This window comes from Neoarius graeffei, chromosome 18 (genome assembly GCF_027579695.1).
Source record: "Neoarius graeffei isolate fNeoGra1 chromosome 18, fNeoGra1.pri, whole genome shotgun sequence".
Taxonomy (NCBI): Eukaryota; Metazoa; Chordata; class Actinopteri; order Siluriformes; family Ariidae; genus Neoarius; species Neoarius graeffei.
In genome coordinates this window covers 24,711,937-24,738,718 of record NC_083586.1, presented here as the reverse complement: position 1 = coordinate 24,738,718, position 26,782 = coordinate 24,711,937, and the positions used below count along the sequence as shown (strand labels likewise).

The 26,782-nt window shown below is 41.6% G+C and overlaps 2 protein-coding genes across 2 annotated transcripts in view; both read right to left on the bottom strand.

Annotated features, from left to right (window-relative positions):
• Window positions 1-1,178: 1,178 nt before the first annotated feature.
• eif3f (eukaryotic translation initiation factor 3, subunit F) lies at window positions 1,179-8,114 on the bottom strand. Its single transcript, XM_060898595.1, has 8 exons — window positions 7,976-8,114; window positions 7,727-7,797; window positions 4,616-4,695; window positions 4,402-4,539; window positions 4,211-4,302; window positions 3,143-3,279; window positions 1,397-1,510; window positions 1,179-1,283 (listed from the first exon to the last, which is right to left on the bottom strand). Exons 1-8 carry the CDS (start codon window positions 8,085-8,087, stop codon window positions 1,206-1,208), a joined length of 822 nt encoding a protein of 273 aa, XP_060754578.1. The 5' UTR covers window positions 8,088-8,114; the 3' UTR covers window positions 1,179-1,205.
• Window positions 8,115-20,595: 12,481 nt separating this feature from the next.
• Window positions 20,596-26,782, bottom strand: part of rbm46 (RNA binding motif protein 46) — a 31,187-nt gene continuing 25,000 nt past the window's right edge. Inside the window, exons 4-5 of the mRNA XM_060899460.1 lie at window positions 22,360-23,184; window positions 20,596-20,789 (exon numbers count right to left, since the gene is read on the bottom strand). Coding sequence (XP_060755443.1) covers window positions 20,596-20,789; window positions 22,360-23,184 — 1,019 coding nt within the window. The remainder of the gene's footprint in view (window positions 20,790-22,359; window positions 23,185-26,782) is intronic.

Sequence of the window (26,782 nt, the reverse complement as noted above, 5' to 3'; positions counted from 1 at the left end):
TCACACAGGACTGTTCTCCCATTCATAACTCAAACCAAATATACAAATTTGAGATGACACAGCTGTGGTAGGGTTGATAACCAACAGCGATGAGGCAGCCTACAGAGAGGAAGTTCAGGCCCTCACATCTTGGTGTCAGAACAATGACTTGCTCCTCAACACCAACAAAACAAAAGGAGCTTGTCACTGACTTCAGAAAACAACTGAATAAAACAAATGCCAGCCTGGTGATCTCTGGAGAGGAGGTGGAACAGGTGGGGAGCTTCAAGTACCTTGGCGTTCACCTCTCAGAGGACCTGCCATGGGGAGTGAACACCAGAGAGGTGGTGAAGAAGGCCCAGCAGAGACTCTTCTTCCTGCGATCCCTGAGGAAAACTGGGCTCCCACAGAAGCTCCTCACCAACTTCTACCAGTGCACCATACAAAGTGCTCTGAGCTATGGATGCATAGTGTGGTTCTCCAGCTGCACCTCAGAGGAGAGGAAAGACCTGCAGTGGATCATCAGGACTGCATCTAAACTCATTGGTCCCCCTCGCCAATCCCTGGAACAGATTTACTCTGCCAGGCTGAGAAACAGAGCCACAAAGATTAGGACTGACTGCACTCACCCCGGACAATGTCTTTTTGACACCCTTCCTTCCCTCTGGCAGGCTTAGGGTCATAAAATCACAAACAGCAAGACACCAAAATAGCTTCTTCCCCAGGGCTGCAAAAGCTCTGCTGGCGGCCTGATCCGGACTTGGACTCACAGTCTGCACCTTACTGTGTTTGGCTACATTGAGTAATTATATACACTGCAACTTTATATGCCGCTTTTTAAAAGGCTATGTATATTATTTATTTTAATTGATATGCTGCTGTGATCTGAGCCCTCAAACAGTGTTTTGTTGTATAGTAATGTGCAATGACAAAGAATCTATCCCTTCTGTGTGCTAAATACTTCAGAATACTTAAAACCGCAAATTCTTTCTGCAACTGAATTATCAAAGCTATGCAGCGATCACCAGCCGAAGCCACAAGATGGAATTTTAAAAATGTAAAATTAGAAGAACTCTCTACAATGGCTGGAGGAAGAGGAGGCTAAGCATAAAAATTTCACACACACGAGTGAATTAAAAGAAGCAAAAGACAGCAGTTTTCAAGACAAATACGTAAATGTACTTTTGAGACAACAGCACTTGGAATGATAAACGTTTATTTTTCAATTACAGAACAACAAGTTTCTCATTAAGAGCAATCTGAGCTTGAGTGAGATTCGACAGGTATGTGACCATCAGCAGGTCCTGCAGAGAAGGGGGAAAAGAAAAAACCCAGGTGATAAAGTAACCACAATGAACAAAAGAAAAACCCCAAAATAAAAATCATGAAGCTTCACAGACCATAAAGAGGCACTTACATTAATGTTGGAGTTGAGCATGCTCTCAAAGTCCTCTGCTGAGATCTTGGGTACTTTGTTGACCAGATCCATTAGATAACGCCCAACACTGTTATCTGCCATCACCTTTCCAGACTGATGCCAAACAAAAACAGAACACACCGTGTGTAAAATCACTTCAGTTCATTTGCATCTTAATTAAAATCTGACCTCAAAGAGCAAACAAGTTTATTCAAAAGAAAACTCCACCCTGAACAAATATTAAAATGTCTAACATGTAACCTTCAACAGCATCCTAGATTTCTTTTATAATCTGAGATGACTTTTTTTTTTTAACTGAACTTCTCAGGGTGTATTTTCGATTTGGTTAAATTTCCTACATTACCCATAATGCCACTCTGATAGAGGTGCAGGAGGATTTCACACTCACTTCATCCCTACCTAAACAGAGTGATGCAGCAGTGCTTTAGTACTTTACCAGCTCTCACTTCATCTGTACACTCTGCTCAAAACACTTCATCTCTCGCACTGATACCGCCATCAACACCCCACAGATGAGCACCAGACCCACTAACAGGGTGTCTGCAGGTTTTAACAAGTGCAATTTTAGACTTTTTTTAGACCTTTTTTAGGCCATCATGGGTTAAATTTAAGACCTTCACGAAGTATTAAAAGTAAGAAAAAACACACCCAGATTGCATTCAAATGACATTTATTGTCATTGAAATAAATGCGTAGCCAAGTGACTATCGCACATCATTTTCAGTTTTTTTTTTCCAACATAATGCCTCTCTACTTCAACTGCTGAATAATACACTGAATCAAACAAAACATTTAATATGTTCAGATGGGGATAACGAGAGAGAGCACGGACGAGTGAGTGTGAGTAGTGCGTAGCACTACATGCTTCTTAGCTCTGCACTTTTGGTAGCAATTTCAGCCTCCAGATCCTTAAGCTGAGAGAGTTTGTCTTTAGCAGCCCTCCTCAGAGCATTTGATTTAGAGAGGAGCTGGGCCATTTTGCTCCCAGCCTTGCCCTCTGCTTCCTCCGCCAACACGTCTGCGTCTTTGCCAAGGCTGCCAATGACTTTATGGAGACTATCCCTTTTGACTTTCAGATCTATCAGATACTTCCTATGTTTCATGGACTGTAACGGATTTGCTTAAGTAATTTTAATACAGAATTTACTTTGAAATTATAATCAGACACTCCAACGCCCCCCCCCCCCCCCAAAAAAAAAAAAATCGGATCTGCCCGATTCAGCCGTGAAAAAGGCGGCATCCACCAAAAGGTGCGCTGTTTGCATCCCTGCACATACAGCGCATACAGACCAGACTGCTTGCTTACATCCGGTGACGACACTACATATTTGCGTTTCACGTCTGTAGTTTTATTGTGCATTCCGCTAACAGTGACATCTTATACAGAACTACACGGACCATAACTGCTACCGTAAAGAAAAAAAGAAAAAAAAAAAAAAACCAGACCGACGTGGGTGATGGACGGGAAATGGACAGATAATTTTTACATCTATCGTACATCTATATTCTGCACGTAACCTAGGTCTTAAATTACCCAAATGAGATTTTAGACCAACAGTGCAAAATATCTCTGTATTTTAGACTTTTTTAGGCCTAAAATTGAAAATGTGTAATTTTAGACTCCACGGACACCCTGCACTAAACACGACAAATATTTCTATAATATAAAAACAGATTTACTGGGTTTCAGGGTGGAGTTTAACTTTAACAGCAGCACACACTCACCAGCACATCCTCGATGTATGCCAGGACTATGGTGAGCATTTCTTGAATGCGTCCAGCTGAACTGGCCACCTGAGACAAGTCTGAGGTCAGACCGTTGGTGCGACTGGGAGACGCACGAGTCCTCTGCAGGAGATCAACTAGACAGAACCATGAACACTGGAGCAGTTAGAACATTCCCAGAAAAGGTTAACATGTGTGTGTTTAAAAGGTACACTGAAAAATATTCTCACTAGTACAGAATGTGAAAATATCTGGAGGCATTATCGCATCTCTCTCTCTCACACACACACACACACGAATTTACACATTATAGAAGAGCGGAATGCAAGCTCCATATTTCACTGTAGGAATAATAAACAGAAAATAATGTGGACAAGATGTTTTGAAACAAATTTACTGGGTAAATGAAACTTCACATAATTCAATTTATAATTTTCACCAACAGCGTTTCTGAAGCGTTTTAACTCCTCTGTATTCAGCAGTGCGAGTGACTCAAGGCGAGTCTCACTGCGCTCAGGAATGAGGCACAAAAATAACACCAGTGTGTTTAAATCCACAGGATTAAATGCCGGATTAAACAGGCTGTTGTAACGATTGATAAAGTCTTACACTTATTTATATTAACACGATATCCTGAATGTACAGAAAAAAAAAGGTTTTCCCTTCAACTCTGGATATAACATGTTTGCTGTATTCCCAAAATATCTGCCAGCACTCAGTACACAGTTCTTTTTGTCCTTTCAATTGAGATCACTTTGGTCACACAGTGACTTTATAAAGAGAGGACACAGGTCTGAGCTTATTCGTCATCAGCTTAACTAGTTTCTAATGTACACATGGTGCACTTGCTAAACTACTCTTTACATTTCACCATAAAACTGGTTTAGATTTGAGGCCAAAATTTTTTTTTTAAATTATAACTTCCTTTACATTAAATTTCTTATTCAAAAACACACAAAATGGAGCTATTTGCATTAACATTGAATCAAATAAAGAGAGTCGAGATGTGTCTAAGAATCTGTCCTGAGAGGAAAACTGCTATAACACAATTAAATTTCCATAACTCACTTCCGATGCGCTCTGTGTCGTAGTAAATGTACTTCACTGTTAAGGGTGTGAACATCACGCCAAGAGTTTTCCCTGGAACTCCCATCTGTGCACTGAGACACCAACCAACCAATTAAAAAAAAAAGGAAGCAGGGGACACCACATGAGTATGACACACTATTCTACAGTACTAGAATAGTAACAATGCTGACCTGACATAGGCCCGAATGTTCATTTTATTGCTCTGCAGCGCTGTATCCACAGTCAGGTGGATGGGGTTCTGAGCTTCTCGACTATAATACTCATGAATTAATACAGAATGTTCTGTGATGTCATATCCTGTGGCATACCTGCACACAAAACAGTAAATGTAACTGAAACACAAAATAACTTTTTGGAAAACACACATCACAGAACTTTACTCACCAGCCAATGATAACTTCACTGGGAGAAACCTTCTTATGAAGCTCATACATGTTCTTTGCAAACTCCATGTCCACTGCCACCTGGAATATTGAGGAGAAAATGATGTCAGACACATTTTGTCACACATCACTGTTCAAATACACAAAATTTAACAAACTGTTTAGAAAACCTTCAGGAGTTATCGGAAACAATGCAGCCATTGCACTGTTTCACAATAAACACTTTAAACCAAAGTGTCAGTTTATTTAGAACCCAAAATTGAACTTACAAATGGCATTTTTTCACTCAGGATACACATTTCTGTTCCAAAATGGTCACTTTTTGAAAGTTTAGTTTCCAGATTTTTAGTCAGTGCATTTTGTTTCCACATATCTCTTAATATTACAGTGTGAAAATTTCATGAGGTATCCTCATCTGATTCAGAAGATATGGCCTGTTGATCAAGACCACCATTTCGGTGAATAGAGATCTTGCAGTCACGTGACTGGAAAGTACACAGCCGCCATCTTGTCAGTAAAAAACACAGCTGAATACTGCTGCACTCGTGTACAGAATGGATCAATTTCAACCGACGGACTACACGGCTCATTTTTCTAATGAGCAGGTAACTAGATATGTGTCTAAAATAAACGACCTACAGATTAGTGACCCTTATGGCTTACCGGACGGAGTTTTCATGACCGTGTCAGTGGATATGGAACTGCCAGCGGAATACCCAGACGTGTATAATTACCTCATTAACTTTCCCTCGCTGTTCAGTGGGGAAGCACTGCATGCTTATAAATCTCTGGACAGTTATCTTTACAGAAATTCAGGATTTGTCAGCGACTCAGATGTGGCATCTTGTAAACAAGAAAATAATCCTCATTGGACGGGTAAGTCACTTAAGTATTGAGTATAGCACTGACCAGCCGATTATAGAATAGAATAAGGTAATTCCAGCTGTAATTCCAAATCGTCCGTCTTGTTTACCATGGATCTGGCATTGGAGAGGTAGAGGCTTAGCAGTGGAGATTTGAGTGGCTGTTTTCTGAGCTTAGTCAACAGGCCGGCTCTGCCTGCAGCCTCGCTTTTGCTTCCGCTCCCGACGACGCCTCCTTCGCTTTGCTTCCGATAACAATCCACGGAGACCCCGCTGGTCTCGCTATCTCGTCCGGAATGTTGTGCAAGCGATGGAAATCGCTACAAACCGTCATTTTCTGCTGGAAACCAATGTCCAGTAAGTCCATACGGTTGCAGTGGATATTGAAGTCCGGTACAGACGAACAACACGCAAAAATACACACAAAAAACGTGCACAGGTAGGGAGAGCTTGTAGCCGCAGCCGTTGTAGTAGAATTGTATATAGTAGGGTTTTCCAGAAGAAAAGGCAGAAGCAGAAGTATAAGGCGGAAATATGGCGTTTGACCGACAAGATGGCGTCTGTCACAATCTGGATCGGCTGTGACGTCACATGCAAGTGCTCCATTGGTGGGGGCTACGGAGACTACATCAGTGTACATTTTTTTTCCAGAGAATTAAAAAAAAAAAAAGGTATAACTAGATATATTTTATTGGAAATATTATGAAATACAATTTGTATGGCAATGAGCACAGGAATAAATATCTTTTCTAATGAAGAAACACCTAACGAAGAATTGGGGGCTACGGAGACTACATTTCTCAATTAAACCAACACTCAGTGCAATTACTTCGAGTCTGTAATGACTAAAGGCATTTTTATACCTTTACTTCTCATGGTAATTATAAAAACATTATGGGAAATTCCTTAACCCTGATTAAACCCCGAGTTAAGAGAGGACTACGGAGACTACATTGCTTTTTCCATTATCTCAGTGAACATTTTCAATCAACGCTGAAAGGTGTCGCTGCCTTAAGGCCTCTGCATGCTCTTGCGACAAGGCTTTCGCAGATAGCTTTTCGCAGACAGTTGTAATTTATCACTGAGCGGGGAGTAATAGGCGTGCGCGATGTTATTCACTGCCACAACGCAAGGGGGCGCGAAGTTGCGAAATCGCTAGGAGTAGTTGGTGGGTGTGGTTAGTGGAGTGTTTATCCTCCGGTTACTTATAATGACTAGAACTGGAGTCATATAGATGTACGTACTTTCTCACTTCCTCGATCAACCGCTCTTCGTGCTGCTCCATCTTCGCTCGTGTTTTTAAAAATGGCGGTCGTGAAAACAAAACAAACCGGGAAAGTAGGGAAGCGGAAGTGCGTGTACAGCGGATGTAGAGTGGACCAATCAGAGCCCTCTTGTCTGCGACGCTTCTGCGGTGGTCACTATTTTTGGGAGGTGCGCGCAGAGCGTCTGCGAAGGTGGGGGGGCTACGCAGACACTGTCTGCGACACCATCTGCAAGGACTGGGTTGTCAGCATAAATTGGCCTTTACAGTCAACACATTTTTTTCTGTGCATTATTCCGACATATACAGAGATTGAAACTACCAAAATGGATACCATTAAAAGAATCAGTGACTGAATTTTTGGGTTCCTTTTTGAGAACACTGACCAAAAACGTCATCCGGCATAACGACGGACACATTATTAAAAGGACCGCAAAATTTTTGCCAGGTGATAAATGACTCCTTTATATGCATATATTAAATTAAGCAGCGATACTATATTATCATTTCATATATCAATCGTATAGCACAAAACGCACTAGAAATGTGGGGGTTTGTATGATGTTATATAGTTGTGTACAGTGGAACAGTATAACATGCCAAAACAGCCCTAAAATGGACCAAAAAGGCATAAAGAATCAACATGGAAACAAAATTTTTAAAAAAAAGTGTTCTCTGTGGTGATCTGATGACACTAATGTGAATATATAAAAGTTTAATACAAGAAACTTGACTTTAAAAAAAATTTCTCCACATGTGTACCCTGAGTGAAAAAATACCAAAACAAAGTCTAGCCAGTTTAATTGGTACAGATTTGGACATAGCAAGAGCACTGACTGTGTGCGTTTTAGCAGGAATATACATTTTAAACCTTGTGTACTTTACTGTGTGGAAAATCTAACACTGCTGTTTCAGACCGAGATGTTGTCTCTTCCAGCCACAGCGTTAAAAACAAACCGCTAGCCATAATGATCAGCGTCCTTACCTCATCTTCAGACTCATTATGCGGAACAGAGAAGCAGTTGGTGACCTCTACAGAGTGTTTATCTATCGTTCCTGTACAAAGAAAAAGGATATCTATATACACCAGGTCTATAGAAACAACACTATAACCCAGTCACATGTCCATCTCAAGAGACACGTTAATTTAGCATTAGCCTCCAAGATGAATGGACTTATACAGCAAACAACTGAAAAATCAGACACAATCCAAACCCAGTTTTAAAGCCGTCACCTAATAACGTGCCGATCACACGACTCGCTCCTTCATTCCTGCGCTCATAAGAGTCCGCGATTGAAGCGAGAACCACCGGGTGAATTTTCACAACAGGGCCGTGGACCGCCATCTTTAAAAGAGGAAGTGAGACCGGAAGGAGCATGAACCATAGAAGAACTGCGGGGAAAACACCAGGACATTCTCCGCTTCTGCCCCCTAGTGGCGTAATATGGGAAGGAAGGCGAGAGAGAGAGAGATACATGTAGTCAGGCGGTATTTGTTTATATTTAGAGGCTACTTTGCAAAATTTTCCAAGTCTTGTTTTTGGTAATAGCGGAGCACCATACCTAAGAAAAAATGGTAAACCCATCGAGTCGATTTTTTGTGGTTTGTCCGTGTACCACCAGTCATACACACCGCCTAGTGGTCATTGTTAGTAATTACCAGTCATACACACCGCCTAGTGGTTAGCGCTGTCGCCTCACAGCAAGAAGGTCCTGGGTTCGAGCCCCGGGGCCGGCGAGGGCCTTTCTGTGTGGAGTTTGCATGTTCTCCCCGTGTCCGCGTGGGTTTCCTCCGGGTGCTCCGGTTTCCCCCACAGTCCAAAGACATGCAGGTTAGGTTAACTGGTGACTCTAAATTGACCGTAGGTGTGAATGTGAGTGTGAATGGTTGTCTGTGTCTAATGGCCCTTTTCCATTACCCTTTTTCAGCTCACTTCAGCTCGCTTCAGCTCACTTCAGCCCGACACGGCTCGCGTTTCGACTACCAAAGAACAGCACAACTCAGCTCGCTTCAGCCCTGCTTAGCCCCTAAAGCTCGCACCGTTTTGAAGTAGGGCTGAAGCGAGCCAAAGCGAGCCGAGTGAGGCTGGGGGCATGAGCAGACACTCCCCTGTGCACTGAGTGGTGAGGAGGAGTGTCCTCACACTCCCACACACGCCCCGCGAGCACGCTGGGATCTGTAAACACCGTAAAACCGGAAGTAGAAGAATTACGAATTACGAGAATTTCTGAAGCCTTATGCGCCTCGCCTCATCTATACGCTCTTGCCAGTATCTGTTGGCGTTGTCGGTGACAACAAGCCACAGAACCAAGACCAGCAACACTAACGACTCCATGTCCTCCATGTTTATTGTTTACTATCCGGGTTGTGAGACTACCGCTTAAAAGGTCACTGATGTCACTGTTTACGCCGCCTAATGACATCACGTGACGTCCACCCACTTTCGCTAACTCCACCCAATGTGTCCACCCACTTCCAGCCAGCACGGTTCAGCGCGGTTGTAGTCGAAATGCAACTCCAACAGCCCCACTCAGCTCGACTCAGCCCAACTCAGCACGGCACGGCTCAGCCCAACTCAGCCGCGTTTGTAGTGGAAAAGCGGCATATGTGTCAGCCCTGTGATGACCTGGCGACTTGTCCAGGGTGTACCCCGCCTTTCACCCGTAGTCAGCTGGGATAGGCTCCAGCTTGCCTGCGACCCTGTAGAACAGGATAAAGCGGCTACAGATAATGAGATGAGATGAGATGAGATGAGACACACCGCCTAGTGGTCACTGTTAGTAATTACCAGTCATACACACCGCCTAGTGGTCACTGTTAGTAATTATAGTCATACACACCGCCTAGTGGCCAGTGTTAGTAATTACCAGTCATACACGCCGCCTAGTGGCCAGTGCTAGCCAGTAAAGAAATAAAACAAAAGAGACTGGCTATGATATAAGAAAATTCTACAACCCAGAAACAGATGGGAGCTCCGCTTTTAGGCAGTGCCTAAATCGATATATTAATAGACAAGTTTAGATATAAATTCATAAATCTGGACTTGTAATGTTTGTAGGCTGCTGTTTCATAGTTAATTATGCAGGGGAACTTTGCGCATAAAAAGAGCCCTGAAACCACATATTCTGGACCAATTTCATTTTTTGTTGTTTTTTTTTTATATAATAAAGTATGTCCCTTTACACACTCATCCAGAAGGGTAATTTTGCACAAGGCCATCTGTCTACAGCAGAAAAAAATAAAATAATATAACACGTCAAGGGAGTCTGGAGCCAGATTTGTGATGTCACCTGCAGAAGCGCCAGCAGGCTGCAAGAGCTTTGCACGGTTTCAGTGCACAGCCTGTGTAGACCAAGCACTCCCATTTCTCTCTCATTGTCTGGTCTTTTGGAAAACGATGAGTACTAATCCCATCATGATTGGTGTTGCTACACCCTCCTACGATACATCTGTTAACCATTTTAATAATTACGCAATAGCGTTGAAGAAATTTGCAGAAAACCACCAGGTCGTTTTCTCATAAACAAACCAGCGCTGATGTAGGATTCAGAGTGAGGCGTCCCACATGCAACGTCACGAAAATCAATGTTTGCCGGGAAATCCAAATGCTAAGTTTTTTCAGAGGTGGACCAATTCGGCTCAAATGGCTTGATTTCAACTGAATTTTTCTGGTATTGCACAAGGTAAAAAAATTGCAGAGAATGCAGAATGTGACAGATATTTGACCAAAGCTTAATTTAAAATAGGAGAATTACATTGATCTTGCTCCTGAATTTACCCGTGATATGCACTTTAAGCTAGTATCTCACTGGGCTGCGACAGCTTGCGACAAATTGCAAACGTCATTCGCGAGACAGTTTCAAAAGTGTCTTGAAACATTCACGGGGCTTCTCAATTTCCTCGCATGAGTCGCAAAGTGTAGCTCCTTCGTCGCTGAAATTTTGAACTTTTAAAAAATTTGTGCGACAAAATTTCTTTCAAAATAGCCGCAAATGCGTCGCTGGTGTCGCAAAGCCGTCGCGAACCCTTCTCAAGTCAGTTTCCGTGAGGCTTCCTCTACTTCCCTGCCTGCTGAGGGAAAGCCAGGCTGCGACAGCCTGCAACTAGTTGGAGACACAACAATTGCAGTAAAATATGCGAATATCAATTCAGTGTGATTCCAAGTGAAAATTGTCGCTAATTCGCATATTTTATTGCAATTGTTGTGTCTCCAACTAGTCGTGGGCTGTCGCAGTCCAGTGAGATACTACCCTAAGACTTCCTTTATTGTCATTCAGTATGCAACAAGTGTACACCAAACAAAATTTCATTGCAAATTTTGTTACCAATACATACTAAAGCACTTAATAAATTCGGACCTATTATTGCTAATTCTGTATAGGTATGGAAGAGGGCAGAAAGATGGATGGGTGGCCCATATAAATTCTGTAAGAATACGCTACTATGGCACAACTTTAATTTATTATGTGGTAACCAACCATTTATTCAACCCTCTTGGTCATCACTTGGAATAAACATGCTTGGTGATATATATGATGCTCAAGGTCTTTGCTCTATTCAGGACTTAAGGACACGCTTCTCTCTCCCAGCATCTTCTTACTTTGCTTACTTTCAGCTAAGATCAGCCTTAAAAGCATATGGTGTTCCCTGGGATTCTCCCCTTCCCTCTCATCCCATGCTAGAATGGATCTTGCCTATATTTGGTAGATCGTCTGTCTCCTTAATATACAGAAAACTAACTGAACATAGTCTAAAGCCTCTGTCAATTGAATCTATTTGGAATAGGGAACTGGGAGAATTAGATGTGAATGTAGACTGGGATACTGTGTGGTCGAATTTAAGTTTAACCTCTCAGAATTTAGCTCATCAACTTATTCACTTTAAAACCATTCACAGAGCATACACCACACCCTATAAGAGATTCCAGATGAAACTACAGGCTTCATATGACTGTCACATATGCAATAACACCTCACCTGGAACATTTTTACATATGTTTTGGAATTGTCCAATCATATCTAACCTCTGGACCCATGTAAATTCTGTGTTATCTGAAATACTTGGCATTTCTTATATTCCTAATCCTGGTTTCTGTCTCCTTAATGATACCTCTGACATCTCTCTAAAACAAATTCAATGTAAAATGTTATTTGCTGGGTTCACATCTGCAAAGAAAACAATTACAAAACACTGGTTTACTCCTGATATCTGTATGAAGTCATTCTGGATACAAAGCCTTCTTAGAATTGTTAATCTTGAACTTACTACTGCAAGACTGAATAAAGCCCGACCTGCTACCGTAGAAGCCTGGGAAAACTTCTCATCCGATATAATTTCTTGGATGAGACGATAATGTACACTCACACACTAATCCTTTTTTATGTCTTTGTTTTTGCTTGTTTTGCTTTTGATACTTCACTATTGCTGTACACAGTGCTATTTAATATGTCTGTGACCCCCCCACCTCCTTGTTGAAAATCAATAAAATGTTGATCACAAAAAAAAAGGAGTCCTGGAGGCCAACATGGCCCGATAGGACTCCTTCTTCAGCTTGACGGCATCCCTTACTTCCGGTGTCCACCACCGGGTTCGGGGATTGCCGCCACGACAGGCACTGGAGACCTTGCGGCCACAGCTCTGAACAGCTGCGTCAACAATGGAGGCAGAGAACATGGTCCACTCAGACTCAATGTCCCCCGCCTCCCTCGGAAGCTGGGAGAAGCTCTCCTGGAGGTGGGAGTTAAAGACCTCCCCGACAGAGTGCTTGGCCAGACATTCCCAGCAGACCCTCACCATACGTTTGGGCCTGCTAGGTCTGTCCAGCTTCCTCCTCCGCCAGCGGATCCAACTCACCACCAGGTGGTGATCAGTTGACAGCTCAGCCCCTCTCTTTACCCGAGTGTCCAAGACATAGGGCCGGAGATCCGATGAAATGACAACAAAGTCGATCAGCAACCTCCGACCTAAGGTGTCCTGGTGCCACGTGCACTTATGGACACCCCTATGCTCAAACATGGTGTTCATTATGGACAAACCATGACTAGCACAGAAGTCCAATAACAAAACACTACTCGGGTTCAGATTGGGGAGGCCGTTTCTTCCAATCATGCCCCTCCAGGTGTCACTGTCGTCGCCCACGTGAGTGTTGAAGTCCCCCAGTAGAACAATGGAGTCCCCAGTCTGAGCACCTCTCAGTACCTCTCCCAGGGACTCCAAGAAGGCCGGATACTCTATACTGCTATTCAGCCCATAGGCACAAACAACAGCAAGAGCCCTCTCCCCGAATCTGAAAGCGCAGAGAGGCGACCCTCTCGTTCACTGGGGTAAACTCCAACACATGGCGGCTGAGCTGGGGAGCTATAAGCAAGCAAGTTAATCGCTTCTTTGAGCTGGGGAGCTATAAGCAAGCCCACACCAGCCCGCCGCCGCTCACCATGGGCGACTCCAGAGAAGTGGAGAGTCCAGCCCTTCTCGAGGAGCTGGGTTCCAGAGCCCAAGCTGTGTGTGGAGGTGAGCCCAACTATCTCTAGCCGGTACCTCTCAACCTCCCACACAAGCTCAGGCTCTTTCCCCCCCCAGCGAAGTGACATTCCATGTCCCAACAGCTAGCCGCTGTGTTCTGGGATCAGGTCGTTGAGGCCCCTGCCTTCGACTGCCACCCAATCCATACTACACCAGCCCCCTACGGCTACCTCTGTGGGTAGTGAACCCACAGGAGGTCGGGCCCACATCACCGCTTTGGGCTGAGCCCGGCCAGGCCCCGTGGGCAAAGGCCTGGCCACCAAGAGCTCGCATACGAGCCCCAACCCCGGGCCTGGCTCCAGGGTGGGGCCCCGGCTACGCCATACCGGGCGACATCACAGTCCTTGATCAATTGTTGTCCCATAACTCTGTTGCAAAAATATTTCAGCAAGTTAGTCGCTTCTTTGTGTGTCTATCTTTGCCTATCTGTATGTTTGCATGCTTGTCCCAGATGTCTGCAATAATTAAGAATATAACTCTTTCTTACAAATTGGAGATAACTAGTGAACCTGTTAGTTATAGAGTTACTGAAATGTCTGATGCTTATCTGTCCCATGTACTCTCCATACACAACCACAACAGATTCCTCATCCTTACACCTATCCTGTAAATATGCTTTGTGCTAATATGCTAATGCTTAAATAACAACGTGTCCACATACCAACTCTTCAATAAAAAGCTGGGATAAGTGATTCCTTATTTGAATAAAAGATTTTCATCTCATCTCATTATCTCTAGCCGCTTTATCCTGTTCTACAGCCCTTGTCAAAATGTTTTTTAGAATTCTATAGAAACTCTATAGAAAATCCTATAGAAACCCCTCTTTCTATACAATCTCTATAGAAGTTGTACTCTATAGAAAACAACTTCTATAGAATCTCAACAGAATTCTATATAAATAGTAGTCTATAGAAAACGATTTCTATAGAATTGATACAGAGTTCTATAGAAGCTCTACTTTATTAGGGCCAACAGAATTTTATAAATTTCATAATGGTTATTTCCATAAAAACACAACTTGGTGGATTTTAAAGACCCTACAGAAATTCCAGTCTGAGACAAAAGGCCTTGCATCCAAAGAACAACTTTAGTACTTATCTCCAATAAAAATGTTCTTTATTTCATTTACTTTATCTCACATAATAACACTTCTGATCAACAACTCAATTGATCCAAATGTAAATTACAGTTTAAGACATAATTTAATAAATGTACTTCCAAAATAAACGCTGATATATGCTATACATTAATTTTCAGTCAAGCTCAATGGCATTTGGAAGAAGTGAAACAAACATCTTTCTTGGTATTTTCATGTAAATATACTTATTTGCTATATCAGATAAATTACATGCTATCAATTCATTAGTGATTTCAACCTCTCTAATTTGATGCCCCTTAACTTTATATATACCTGTATTTAATTGAAACATTATTCGAGTAGATGTTAAACGTCGAAATATACAGTACAATTATTTTTTACAGTTACATATATCATCTTCACATTCATTTTTACGGGCGGCACGGTGGTGTAGTGGTTAGCGCTGTCGCCTCACAGCAAGAAGGTCCTGGGTTCGAGCCCCGGGGCCGGCGAGGGCCTTTCTGTGTGGAGTTTGCATGTTCTCCCCGTGTCCGCGTGGGTTTCCTCCAGGTGCTCCGGTTTCCCCCACAGTCCAAAGACATGCAGGTCAGGTTAGGTTGACTGGTGACTCTAAATTGACTGTAGGTGTGAATGGTTGTCTGTGTCTATGTGTCAGCCCTGTGATGACCTGGCGACTTGTCCAGGGTGTACCCTGCCTTTCGCCCGTAGTCAGCTGGGATAGGCTCCAGCTTGCCTGCGACCCTGTAGAAGGATAAAGCGGCTAGAGATAATGAGATGAGATTCATTTTTACACACTGCAACCACTAACTGCAGGGTCCCAATCTGACCATGTCTGGCAGGAATTATTTCTTTCTTGTTTCTTATGCTTTAAATGTTCAGATACGAAATATAAACCATTCTCAAGAACCAATCGTTCTGTTGAGTTTCTATAGGAATTCTATAAGATTTCTATGTATAATCTCTATAACATTTCTATTAAAACTATAAAATTTCTATTAAAACTATAAAATTTCTACAAAAAGTCTATAAAAATTCTATAAAATTTCATTTAGAAATTTTATAGAATTTTTATAGATTTTTTTTCTATAGAAATCTATAGAAAATTTTACCAAGGGAGGGTCGCACCCTCATACCATCATAGATGCAGGCTTTTAAACTGTGTACTGATAGCAAGCTGGAGGGTCCCTCTCCGCTTTCACCTGGAGGACGCAGTGTCCGTGATTTCCAAAAAATAATTTAAAATTCTTTGTCAGACCTTGGGACAATTTTCCACTTCGCCTCAGTCCATCGTAAAAGAGCTCGGGCCCAGAGAAGGTGGCGGTGTTTCTGGATATTGTTTATATATGGTTTTAACTTGCATTTGTGGATGCAGTAATGAACCGCTTTCACAGGTGATGGTTTTCTGAAGTGTTCCTGAGCCCATGCAGTGATTTCCACTACAGACACGTGTCTGCTTTTAAAGCAGTGCCACCTCAAGGCCTGAAGATCACAGGCATCCAATGTCAGTTTTCAGCCTTGTCTCTTGCATACAGAGCTTTCTCCAGATTCTCTGAATCTTTGAATGATATTATGTACCACAGATGATGTGATCCCAAAATTCTTTGCAATTTTACATTAAGGAACTTTATTCTTAAATTGTTGCACTGTTTACTCACACAGTCTTTCACAGAGCGGTGAACCCCTCCCCATCTTTACTTCTGAGAGACTCTGCGTCTCTGGGATGCTCTTTTCATATACAATCATGTTACTGACTTGTTGTCAATTACTTTTCCAGTCTTTTGTTGCCCCTGCCCCATCCCAACTTTTTTGAAACTGTGGTTGTCATTAAATTTAAAATGATTTTGTAATATATAATAATCCATGCATATATGAGGATATTACATGGTTGCATGAAGATACAGTATGTATTTAATCTTCAAGTGGTGAATGCATATTTCATGAGAAGATAAAGGAGAAGATAAACTTCATATTTTCACGTGACTGCGAAATATTCTTTATATTATACAGACACATCCACAAAAAAATACACAAGTTATTCAAAAGAATTTTAATTTTGACACTGCACATCCAGTCAGCGGGAAAACACTGGGAGTGACGTCACTGGAATGAAATATCGTAAAATATGTCACTCAGATCTGTGATGTATTTTGCATGAATAATATGAGTTTTTCAACATGAGAAGATAAATTTCATATCTGCAAGCTGACATGTAATTTTCTTTTATTATACAGACAAATTCACAAACAGAAAGTACCCAAATTTATCAAAACAATTCATCAATATCCTCATGAGTGAGGATACTGAAAAATATGGCACGATGTTAGTTATTGACGTCCCAGGTGTAGCTCGTATGAACAATACAAGTGGTGTATTTCCCAGCAAAAGACTAATTTCTACGTTTTATATATATATTAAAAAAAATATATATATATATATATATATATATATATATATATATATATATATATAGGATTTCCATGATTTGCAAATAATTGCATTCTATTTTTATGTTTTACACAGCAGACCACTTTTGGAATTTGGGTTGTAATTATAGGCTACTCTAGCTATTAGGGGTGGCAAGGTGGTGTCATGAAAAGCACTGTCATCTCGCAGCAAGAAGGTTCTGGGTTCAAGCCCAGTGGCTGGCTGGGGCCTTTGTGTATGGAGTTTGCATGTTCTCCTCGTGCCTGCTTGGGTTTCCTCCAGGTGCTCTGGTTTCCTCCCACAGTCCAAAGACATGCAAATTAGTTCAATTGGCTACTCTAAATTGCATACGTGTACCCAGCCACCAGATGAGGGTTTGGGTCCCTCTGGTGGGCTTTAATTACTCTGGAGTCGATAGACCCGAGGACTGCAGGCAACTTCATAGACAAGGAGGTTGCTCAAAAACTACAGATACCCATGCAGGAACTCCCACAACCTCTGAGCATTAGGACTGTTGATGGCGGACTCATCAGAGAGGGGTTCATCACTACACACACCCAACCCCTTGAACTCCAAGTCAGCACCCTACACAGTGAAACCATCTCTTTCCTCATCACAAAAACTCAAACCAAGGCCATCATCTTGGGGTTTCCCTGGCTACAACTCCATAAACCTCAGATCTCTTGGCAAGACAGGGAGATTCTGTAGTGGCCCACATCCTGTCAACAACAGTGTCTCCATCTGCCCAAACTGACAACAGCCTCCACCACCGTGGAGAGCCCAGATGTTGATACCACAGTTCTCACCCCAGCATGCTATCATGAGCCCCTGGAGGTCTCCAGTCAGGGTAAAGCCAGTTGGCTCCCTCTTCACCAGCTGTATGACTGCACTATTGACCTGCTTCCTGGCACCATGCCTCCTCACTGCTGAATTTACACATTGGCCATCTCAGAGCAAAAAGCTATGGAGGACTATGTACAGGAGGCTTTGCAGCAGGGGTACATCCATCCTTCTGCGTCACCTACATTAGCAGGGTTTTTCTTTGTGGAAAAGAAATAATGGAGTCTCAGGCCCTGCACTAACTACCGTGGCCAAAACCAAATCACAGTGAAGTACCCATATCCCTTGCCTGTGGTTCCATCAGCTCGAGAACAATTGTGCTCTACATGGATATTCACAAAGCTAGACCTATGAACCACCTACAATCTGGTACACACTCGAGAAGACAATGAATGGAAGATGGCCTTCGGCACCACCTCTGGCCACTATGAGTATTGCGTGATGATATATGGGCTGTCATATGCACCAAGTGTCTTCTAGTGCTTAATAAATGACGTGCTCAGGGACATGCTTGGTCACTTCATTATTGCCTAAATCAACAATATTTTCATTTATTCTCCAGATGAAAAGAGTCATGAGGACCACATCAAGGCACTTCTGACCAGACTCCTGGACAATCAGCTGTTCATTAAAGCAGAGAAATGTGGGTGAAATGTGGGTTTCACATGTCTCAAATCTCATTTCTGGGCTATGTTATCAACGCTGAGGGACTCAACCTGGACCAGGATAAAGTCTCCACAATAAACACCTTGGTCAACCTCCACAATGGTTAAAGAACTCCAGCATTTCCTGACTTTCACAAAATTCAAAATTCAGCTCCACTGCCACCCCACTCACATCCCTGCTAAAGAAAGGACCCAAGTGCCTCCAGTGGAACCCTGAAGCAGAAAAAGCCTTCACCCAGTTCAAGACTGCCTTCGCACTTGCTCCCATCCTAAAGCACCCTGATCCCACAAAACCCTTCCCTGTGGAAGTGGACACCTTTGAGTCTGGGGTGGAGACAAGCATTTCAGAGAGAAATGCAAATTACACACCATGGCATTTTTCTCTAAGAAAATCACCCACTGAGCAAAACTATGACATTGGTAACTGGAAATTCTTGGCCATTAAATTGGTGGTGGAAGAGTGGACACACTGGTTGGAAGGAGCCACATACCCATTCACATAGACCATAAAAACTTGGAGTATCTCAAGTCTGCCAAGAGATTGAACCCACATCAAGTCCATTGGGCCCTCTCTTTCACAAGATTTTAGTTCACTATTGCATACAGACCCGATTCCAAAAACACCAAGGCTGATGCCCTTTCTCGAGTATATCCTCCGTAGGCCATCCAATCATTTCACTCGGACCGAGTGATGAATGGCTTTTTACAGCCCTGTGACTGCCACAGATGACCAATTATTTTCTTTTTATTGCAGAGCATTTAATTTATTCATTACTGTCGACATGTAAATGAGATTTTCAAGAAATATAACAAAAAAAATAGCCCCAGTAAGTCAGTAGTTATGCCTGTGGTCTGAGTGCTGATGTGTATAATTTCAATATTAATCCTCTCTCAGTGCGTATTTCTGTCTGCACTGACTCAATATTTTTTTATTTATACAAGTAGTTACTGAATATCCCGATACTTGTTTTTTAAGTGTACGCATCTTTCTGTTACCGGTGTGTGTTTGTGCATTTATGGTTTGGATTTTAAAGTTTCTTTACTTTACCACAACTGAACAGTTTTGAAGGGAATTTCAGCAACACTCCGTATTTTCTTCTCTTTTATTTTACTCAACAAGTTAACATGATCTCAAACAGTTAAAATGTTGTGCATGAACAGTAGACCTCTGCAGCACTGTAATAAACTTTCTGTGTGAAATCACAAGGAAAATCAGAGTATGTAAAAACTAAATGTCCGAATTTTAATTCAACTGAAAACACGAGCTGTTCTTAAATCCATCAAAGTGGAAATGACACTGAAATCATTTCTAATATCACTAAACAGCAGACTTAAGTTCATATAAATGCTATAGAAGTAAACAAAATATTGAGCAAACATGAATAAATAAACAACTATATTTAATTCCATAAATCATCATGAATTACTCAGAGGACCAGTTTTGACAGGAAATTATTTAAAATAAATTTAGTTTATGTGAAATAAACTGTTGGCTTCTATTTAAATTGGCACTGATATTCACTTTATTTAGCATGGCTGCTGTAGAGACGCGCACGTGCGTGCTATACACTCTGAAGGCCTTAACTCATTGGCATGACTGGTTACTAAAATAATTTAAATTAAATTATTTGTAAATAAAAATAAATAAGTTGTATAGAAGGATTTAAAAAAGCACAGTTTTGCTGGAAGAAATGGTTTGGGCTAAAATAACTGACATTTTAATTATTCTCTTAATTTTGTTTCCAATTAATATTAGGAGTTAAAGAGTGTTTATTAAAGAGTGTTATATACAGTTGAAACTCTACAGACCCTATAGGTACATTTTTATTTTACTTTTGTGTAACTGATCCAGAAACACGAGTGAATTTATCGGGGAAATTGTTTTATTGCCCAAATGTAACCATTACTCGAGATGTGTTGGGTCTCTGAGCATTTAAGTGCATTTTGTGTAAATGGTGAAGGAGAGAAATGGAAGAGCTTTAATGCTAAAGTAGGACAGAAGCCACAACTCAGTAACTATCACTAGAAGACGAGAAGACAAAACAAATCCTGTTCGGCAAACTTTTCATACAGAGTAAAAACCTGCTGTGCCTCAAATATTTAATCAGATACTTATAATCATATTGTGTTTTTTCCAACTGGTTTTGAGAAACACTGAAACAGAACATGTGTAACAATGTGGAAATTATATGGATAAAAAATAATTACTGACTATAAAACACACAAAAAAACCCACAACATATGTGACATGTCTGAGCACAACTAAAAAACAACAACACATCTGTTAACACTGTGTGCCTCGATCAGAAGGGAGACTGGTTGGGAATGTAAATCCGTGAGCCCCTGGTATTGGAGATGGACAGCGGAGGTGAGACAGGAGCTACAGAGTACGCTGGGTACGGTACTGCTCGACACGCAAATGATAACAAACCTGTACCCGAGGATGCCGCTGGAGGAGAGAAACTGCCCGGAGAACCTGAGCCATACAATGAGAGCTCTGTAGGATCTCACACACACACACACACACACACACACACACACACACACACACACACACACAGAGCAAAGTGCATATATAGTCCTCTTACAAATCACTTGTCACTCATTAAAACTGTCATGTTTCCAGATGGCTGACAGGCTCACAGCTGATGTGCTGCTGAAAGTCCGAAAGTGTCCTGATGCGGAATAAACAGTGTTTTTACTCACTTTTTAACTATCAACACCATGAACATTATTTGTACAAGGTTAAATCAGACACATTGTTAGGGCTGCACAATTAATCGAATTTAATCGAAAATCGCGATTTTGGCTGCCACGATTAAATTAAATGAAAATCGCGATTTATTTCCATTTAAAATGCGAGCTCTGCTGTATATCTGATCAAGCACTTTTTGACCAGTACTCCGCCAAACCATTAGGGGGCGAACCAACGCATGTAAGGTTTCATTACTCCGCCTCAATAAGCAAGCAAGCCAAGTGTGCGCAGAGCTTGTGCAGTGCAGCGGTATCTTCTTCAAGGGGTGATAGCGTGAGAGTAGGTAACAGATTGAGGTGAGGGAGAAAAGCTAACTATGTCGGAACAACAGACTATTTAGCACTGGAGGCAATGTTGTGACCTGCCTTCGCTCATGTTTAAAGCCAGAGCATGTTGATAGGCTGGGCTTTCTAGCTAAAAACTTGTAGGCCTCAGTATAATGCTATGTAATTGTTGCAATTGAGTTTTCAGTTCCTTCATCCTTTGGTAATTTCTTGGATAAATTTCATTTATTTGTCATTTAGAAATCAGAATTTCTCTTTTACATTTCATTCTGCACTGAAAGCTGTTCATATTGTTTGTTTGAATATAGTGAAATAAAATTTAAGTGATTTCCCTAACATCAAGAATAATCGTGATTAATAATCATGATTACAATTTTGATCAAGATAATCGTGATTATCATTTTTTCCATAATCGTGCAGCCCTACACATTGTTGTAGAACTATTAAATCTTTTTTTTCTCAGGCATTTTATTCTTTTGGCCAAAAGTTAAAAGAGCTGTTTTTAAATCATTTTCATCTGAATGTTTTGGCAGCATCCCTAATAATTCTCTGTAACTGATGCTAGCCACATAACGTGTGTACCATTAACTCAGTGAGCTCTAAACATTATCTGTTTATGTGACAGAAAACGAGGACATCATGTCAGCACATCTTTCACTCGAGACGAGAGATTGCTAATGTGAGATGGAGGGAAGGGGGCGGGGCTTCTAAGGGGTCAGTTAATATCAGAGACTTCAAAACACAGCTGTCAATCATTCCAGGTTCATATGCTCACATTTCATAATGGTGGAGAAAGAAGACTTTTACTACTAATGCCCTCCGATACGGAGTTCCTACACAACATGTGTTAAGTTTGGCACACCTGGATACTTTATATTGGCTTTCCTTTAATTTGTCACCCATCTGGATCTTAATTAAAGCAGAACGAAAAGCCTAGCATTACTGATTATTGTCATGTGTACTGACTGTAACCATGTTTAGTTTCCATACAGAATAAATAAGGATTGGGACTATGTGAAGAAACTAACCAAGGTTCCAGAGAGCGTTGTGAGCTGCGAGCTCCTTGGCATCCTCGAGAATGGTGCAGACTTTATTAGGCATGTAGCTACTCTGCATGCTGCTGATCACCACTTTATAGACCAGCAGTGTTTTTCCTTCAAGGCCTGCGGTGGAGTAGGTGGCTGCAGTAGCGGTGTAAAGGTAATACTCGGGCAGAGACCAGCCGTTCTTGTGGCAGTAATAGTCCAGCAGAGACACAGCAGAGCTCAGCTGACTTGGCTTCAGGCTCTGCAGACTGATCGGTACCAGACTGGAGCCGGGCAGGAATGGATACACACACCGTTCTAACTCCATGGAATACGGGCTGCTCAGATGAGGAGACAAACTAAGAGCATGTGTGGAAAAATCATCACTCATCACTCCTGAGCACACGCTGATTCCTGAGTCGTCTTTGCTCTGAATGAAAAAGTTGGGGTCACTGTAGAGCGCTGGTGCCGTTCCATTATGTCCAAATCGGGTTCTGAATCTTCGACCCACATCTTTGCTGGCCGGCTTTGCGAGAGTGACTTCAATCGGAGAGCCGTCAATAAGTTTTCCGTTCATGGACTGCTGAGCGGCGAGTGCATCTTCACGGCACTTGAAGTGAATAAAGGCGTAGTCTGTGAGTTTCTTGACACGCTCCACACAACCCGGCTTCAGACGGCTGAACTCTAAGTGAAGCTTCTCCTCAGTCGTGTGCAGCATGAGATTACGGACGTAGAGAACCCGAACATGCTGCATCGTCTCCTCATCGACATCTTTCTCTGGTTCAGCCCAGTCCACCTGAATAGTGTGACCCCACAAATGGAACGTTCCTATTGGAATACCAGAACAATCAATGCATACTAAATATTTATTCATAATTAACACTTTAGTCATCAACATTACATGTAGTTAAGAGGGGTTTTTTTTTCACTGAACAATCTGTCAGTAAAAGAAATACAAATATCTATAGTGTATGATTCATATTAGAAAAGTAATAATATTAAGAATATAAGGAAATCATACAATGTAGTATTTAATATCCAATGTAATGTCAAAGGCAATACCAGCAACTTCATAAGAACATAAACATCTTATACATATTTAGAAATAAGCAGGCCTTTCAATTACATGAAACCTGCGACGGATAACATCGTAGGTGCCCAAATTAAAAAGGCCCCCAAATTAAGGTCAAGTGCCCAAAATATGCTACCAAAAGTTTAAAAAAACAAACAAAAAAACGATATGTTGATTAAATAAACTTGGCTGCATAGAACCCAATGTCTTGACTTCTTTCTTTAAAAACAGAAATTAGCAAGAACGAGCGTGTATGTCTCATAATTGACGTGAAATCAGCACCATTCCCATGTTGTTCCGGGTTTGTCGAACTCGCTGTAAGCCTCGCGCAGAGCACGAATTCTCCATCAACGGCGATCAGCATGCCATGATTTCATGGAGGAGCGAGACTCGCGTACCAATGACCAGAGCGGGATTTCCGCCACCTTCTGGACTGGAGTGTGAACCAGAACGTTTACTACCCTATTGTGCTAAATTCTCCTAATAATTCCTGTATCATTTAAAAACCTAAAAATAGCCATATATCCTACATTATCTGACCTCAACTGCAATATCTCTCTGATACCTAGTGTCATATGATTTAAATCAGGTAAAAGACTGAATAAAAGAGAGCTATTCAGGACACAACTGTGTGTATTTAAAGGAACAGTCCACCGTACTTCCATAATGAAATATGCTCTTATCTGAATTGAGACGAGCTGCTCCATACCTCTCCGAGCTTTGCGCGACCTCCCAGTCAGTCAGACGCAGTCAGACGCGCTGTCACTCCTGTTAGCAATGTAGCTAGGCTCAGTATGGCCAATGGTATTTTTTGGGGCTGTAGTTAGATGCGACCAAACTCTTCCGCGTTTTCCTGTTTACATAGGTTTATATGACCAGTGATATGAAACAAGTTCAGTTACACAAATTGAAACGTAGCGATTTTCTATGCTATGGAAAGTCCGCACTATAATGACAGGCGTACTAACACGTTCTGCGCGCTTCAGCAGCGCATTGATATCTGAGCTCCGTATCAATGCGCTGCCAAAGCGCGCAGAAGGTGTTAGTACGCCTGTCATTATAGTGCGGACTTTCCATAGCATAGAAAATCGCCACGTTTAAATTTGTGTAACTGAACTTGTTTCATATCACTGGTCATATAAACGTATGTAAACAGGAAAAATGCGGAAGAGTTTGGTCGCATCTAACTACAGCCCCAAAAAATACCATTGGCCATGCTGAGCCTAGCTACATTGCTAACAGGAGTGACAGCGCGTCTGACTGACTGGGAGGTCGCGCAAAGCTCGGAGAGGTACGGAGCAGCTCGTCTCAATTCAGATAAGAGCATATTTCATTATGGAAGTACGGTGGACTGTTCCTTTAAGATACAGTTTGCATCTTAAATCCACACAGTTGTGTAAGTGTGGGTGGAATCAGTGGCTTGGCGCTTGGTCCTCTTGTTGATGATAGTCTTAGACACTGGCCTTTGATTTAAACTAAGATCTTTTACCCGACTGCATGCTGTGAATTGCACTACCAATTCTTGTGATGTGACTGAAAAACCTTTAGTGTCGCAAGTCTGCTACAGGTTTTTCTCTTTGACGGCAACAGTGCAGAACTTGCTTTTTCATTCACAGGCTCCTTTCCTCCAGGCTCCCCTCAGGCCCCTACACATCTTTTAAATACTAACTGGATTCTAATTATTTTTGTCGTGTACATGTACATCAAGAGGGATTAATGCTGTAGACATTTTGCAATAAAGGTAAAAATAACATTCATAGATTTCTTTATTTATCAGGGATGAGAATGGCACATTTAAAAAAACTCTGAAATGTCTGCCAAGGGCAGACATAATGCACGCAAAGCGTGCATGGGGGGTTTCAAAGGGGGGGTGCGACTTTATATATATATATATATATATATATATATATATATACCAGGCATGCAAACTGGTCAGGGGTGAAAAAGGTGAGAAGGATGCACGGGGACACGGCACGCGCGCAAAAGTACATTTCGTAGTCTACGTTACAAAAAAAATTGCAACCAGTGACATCTTGAATTTAATACAGTACAAAATAACTTTCCATAAACATGTCTTAATAAGTTACTGTTGAGTGGCCGGTAAATTGTACCATTTATTTGTCAGTGGCCGGTAAAGTTTGATATTTTGTGAAGTTAATTTTCACCCCTGTGTACAACACAGTGGGCTATTTACAAAAAGGTATATATTACTGCCTGTGCTATCTAACAGACCTACCCCAGAGGACACACCTGGCCAATCCCTGTCTGTCAATTTTCTTAAAGACATCACCTATGTGAAATCAGGGGCGGATCTAGAAAAATATTTATGGGGTGGCAAGAGGGGGGCAGGAATTTTTGAGGGGTGGCAACGTATTACAGACATGTATATATACTGAATTTAATCACAGTTTGACAACAAATAGTATGTACACACTACAAAAGGGCACGGGCTGCCATTTACAAACTCATACAGATAAACTTAATCTCATGCCTTTATTGTTCACGAAGAACACACATTCTCAGATGAGGTCTATACCGTTTCTGGACAGTTTTATACTGTATATGCAAAAGAACAGACACTAAAAAACAACAATAACAACACTGCTTCAAGTTCAGCATGATTTAAACCATTTACACCAGTGTCACATTTTATAGTTTTTTTCCTCACGCTTTGTAAAGGCTCACCAGTGAGCAGAACATGAACTTGTCATGCCTACAACAGCTGAATGCGGCGATTTCCATGTTGCTCAGCAAAACGCTTCACAAATTTATCAAGATCTAATGCTTTTGTGCGCTTTGATTCAATGCTGAGTACAGCCAAACTTGATAGTCTCTTTTCTGTCATAGTCAACCGCAAATAAGTCTTTATGAGCCTGAGAGATGAAAAACTTCGTTCACAGGATGCACTGCTCACAGGCAAGACAACCGCTATTTTACACAACCTGAACAACTAAAAAAAAAACATCATCATCATCTTGGTATGGGTCCAAAAACAGTGAACTCCATGAGAGTGGTAGGACTCTCCTGTTCCCCCTTTTTTCTGTCTAGTCCTCTCCTCGTCTGATGTAACTCATGTTTAAGATCCTCAATATTTGAATCATAAGCTTCAGCCAATAGCAATGTTTTCCTTGACAGACGGTGAATCAATATTAACTTTTGTGGCCGACTTTACACAAAACTAATGTCAGACCTAGCTAACATTAGGCCAAAAAAAAAAAGTGTGTTTCAGGTAACATGAAATACTAAAATAAGGTCGGTAGGTAGGAAATTTTTTTTCTTAATTTGTTTTATTTTGTTCGAAAAAATGAACACAAGTAAACATCTTACAAAATAGTATTTTGGCACAGAATCCTT

Excerpts from the sequence above, each read along its gene's own strand:
- eif3f (XM_060898595.1), bottom strand. The coding sequence starts at position 8,087 with ATGGCGGTCCACGGCCCTGTTGTGAAAATTCACCCGGTGGTTCTCGCT. Across the intron at positions 4,540-4,615 it reads AGTGAAGTTATCATTGGCTG|GTATGCCACAGGATATGACA; the intron begins GTGAGTAAAGTT and ends TTTTGTGTGCAG. Across the intron at positions 4,303-4,401 it reads AACATTCGGGCCTATGTCAG|TGCACAGATGGGAGTTCCAG; the intron begins GTCAGCATTGTT and ends TTGGTGTCTCAG.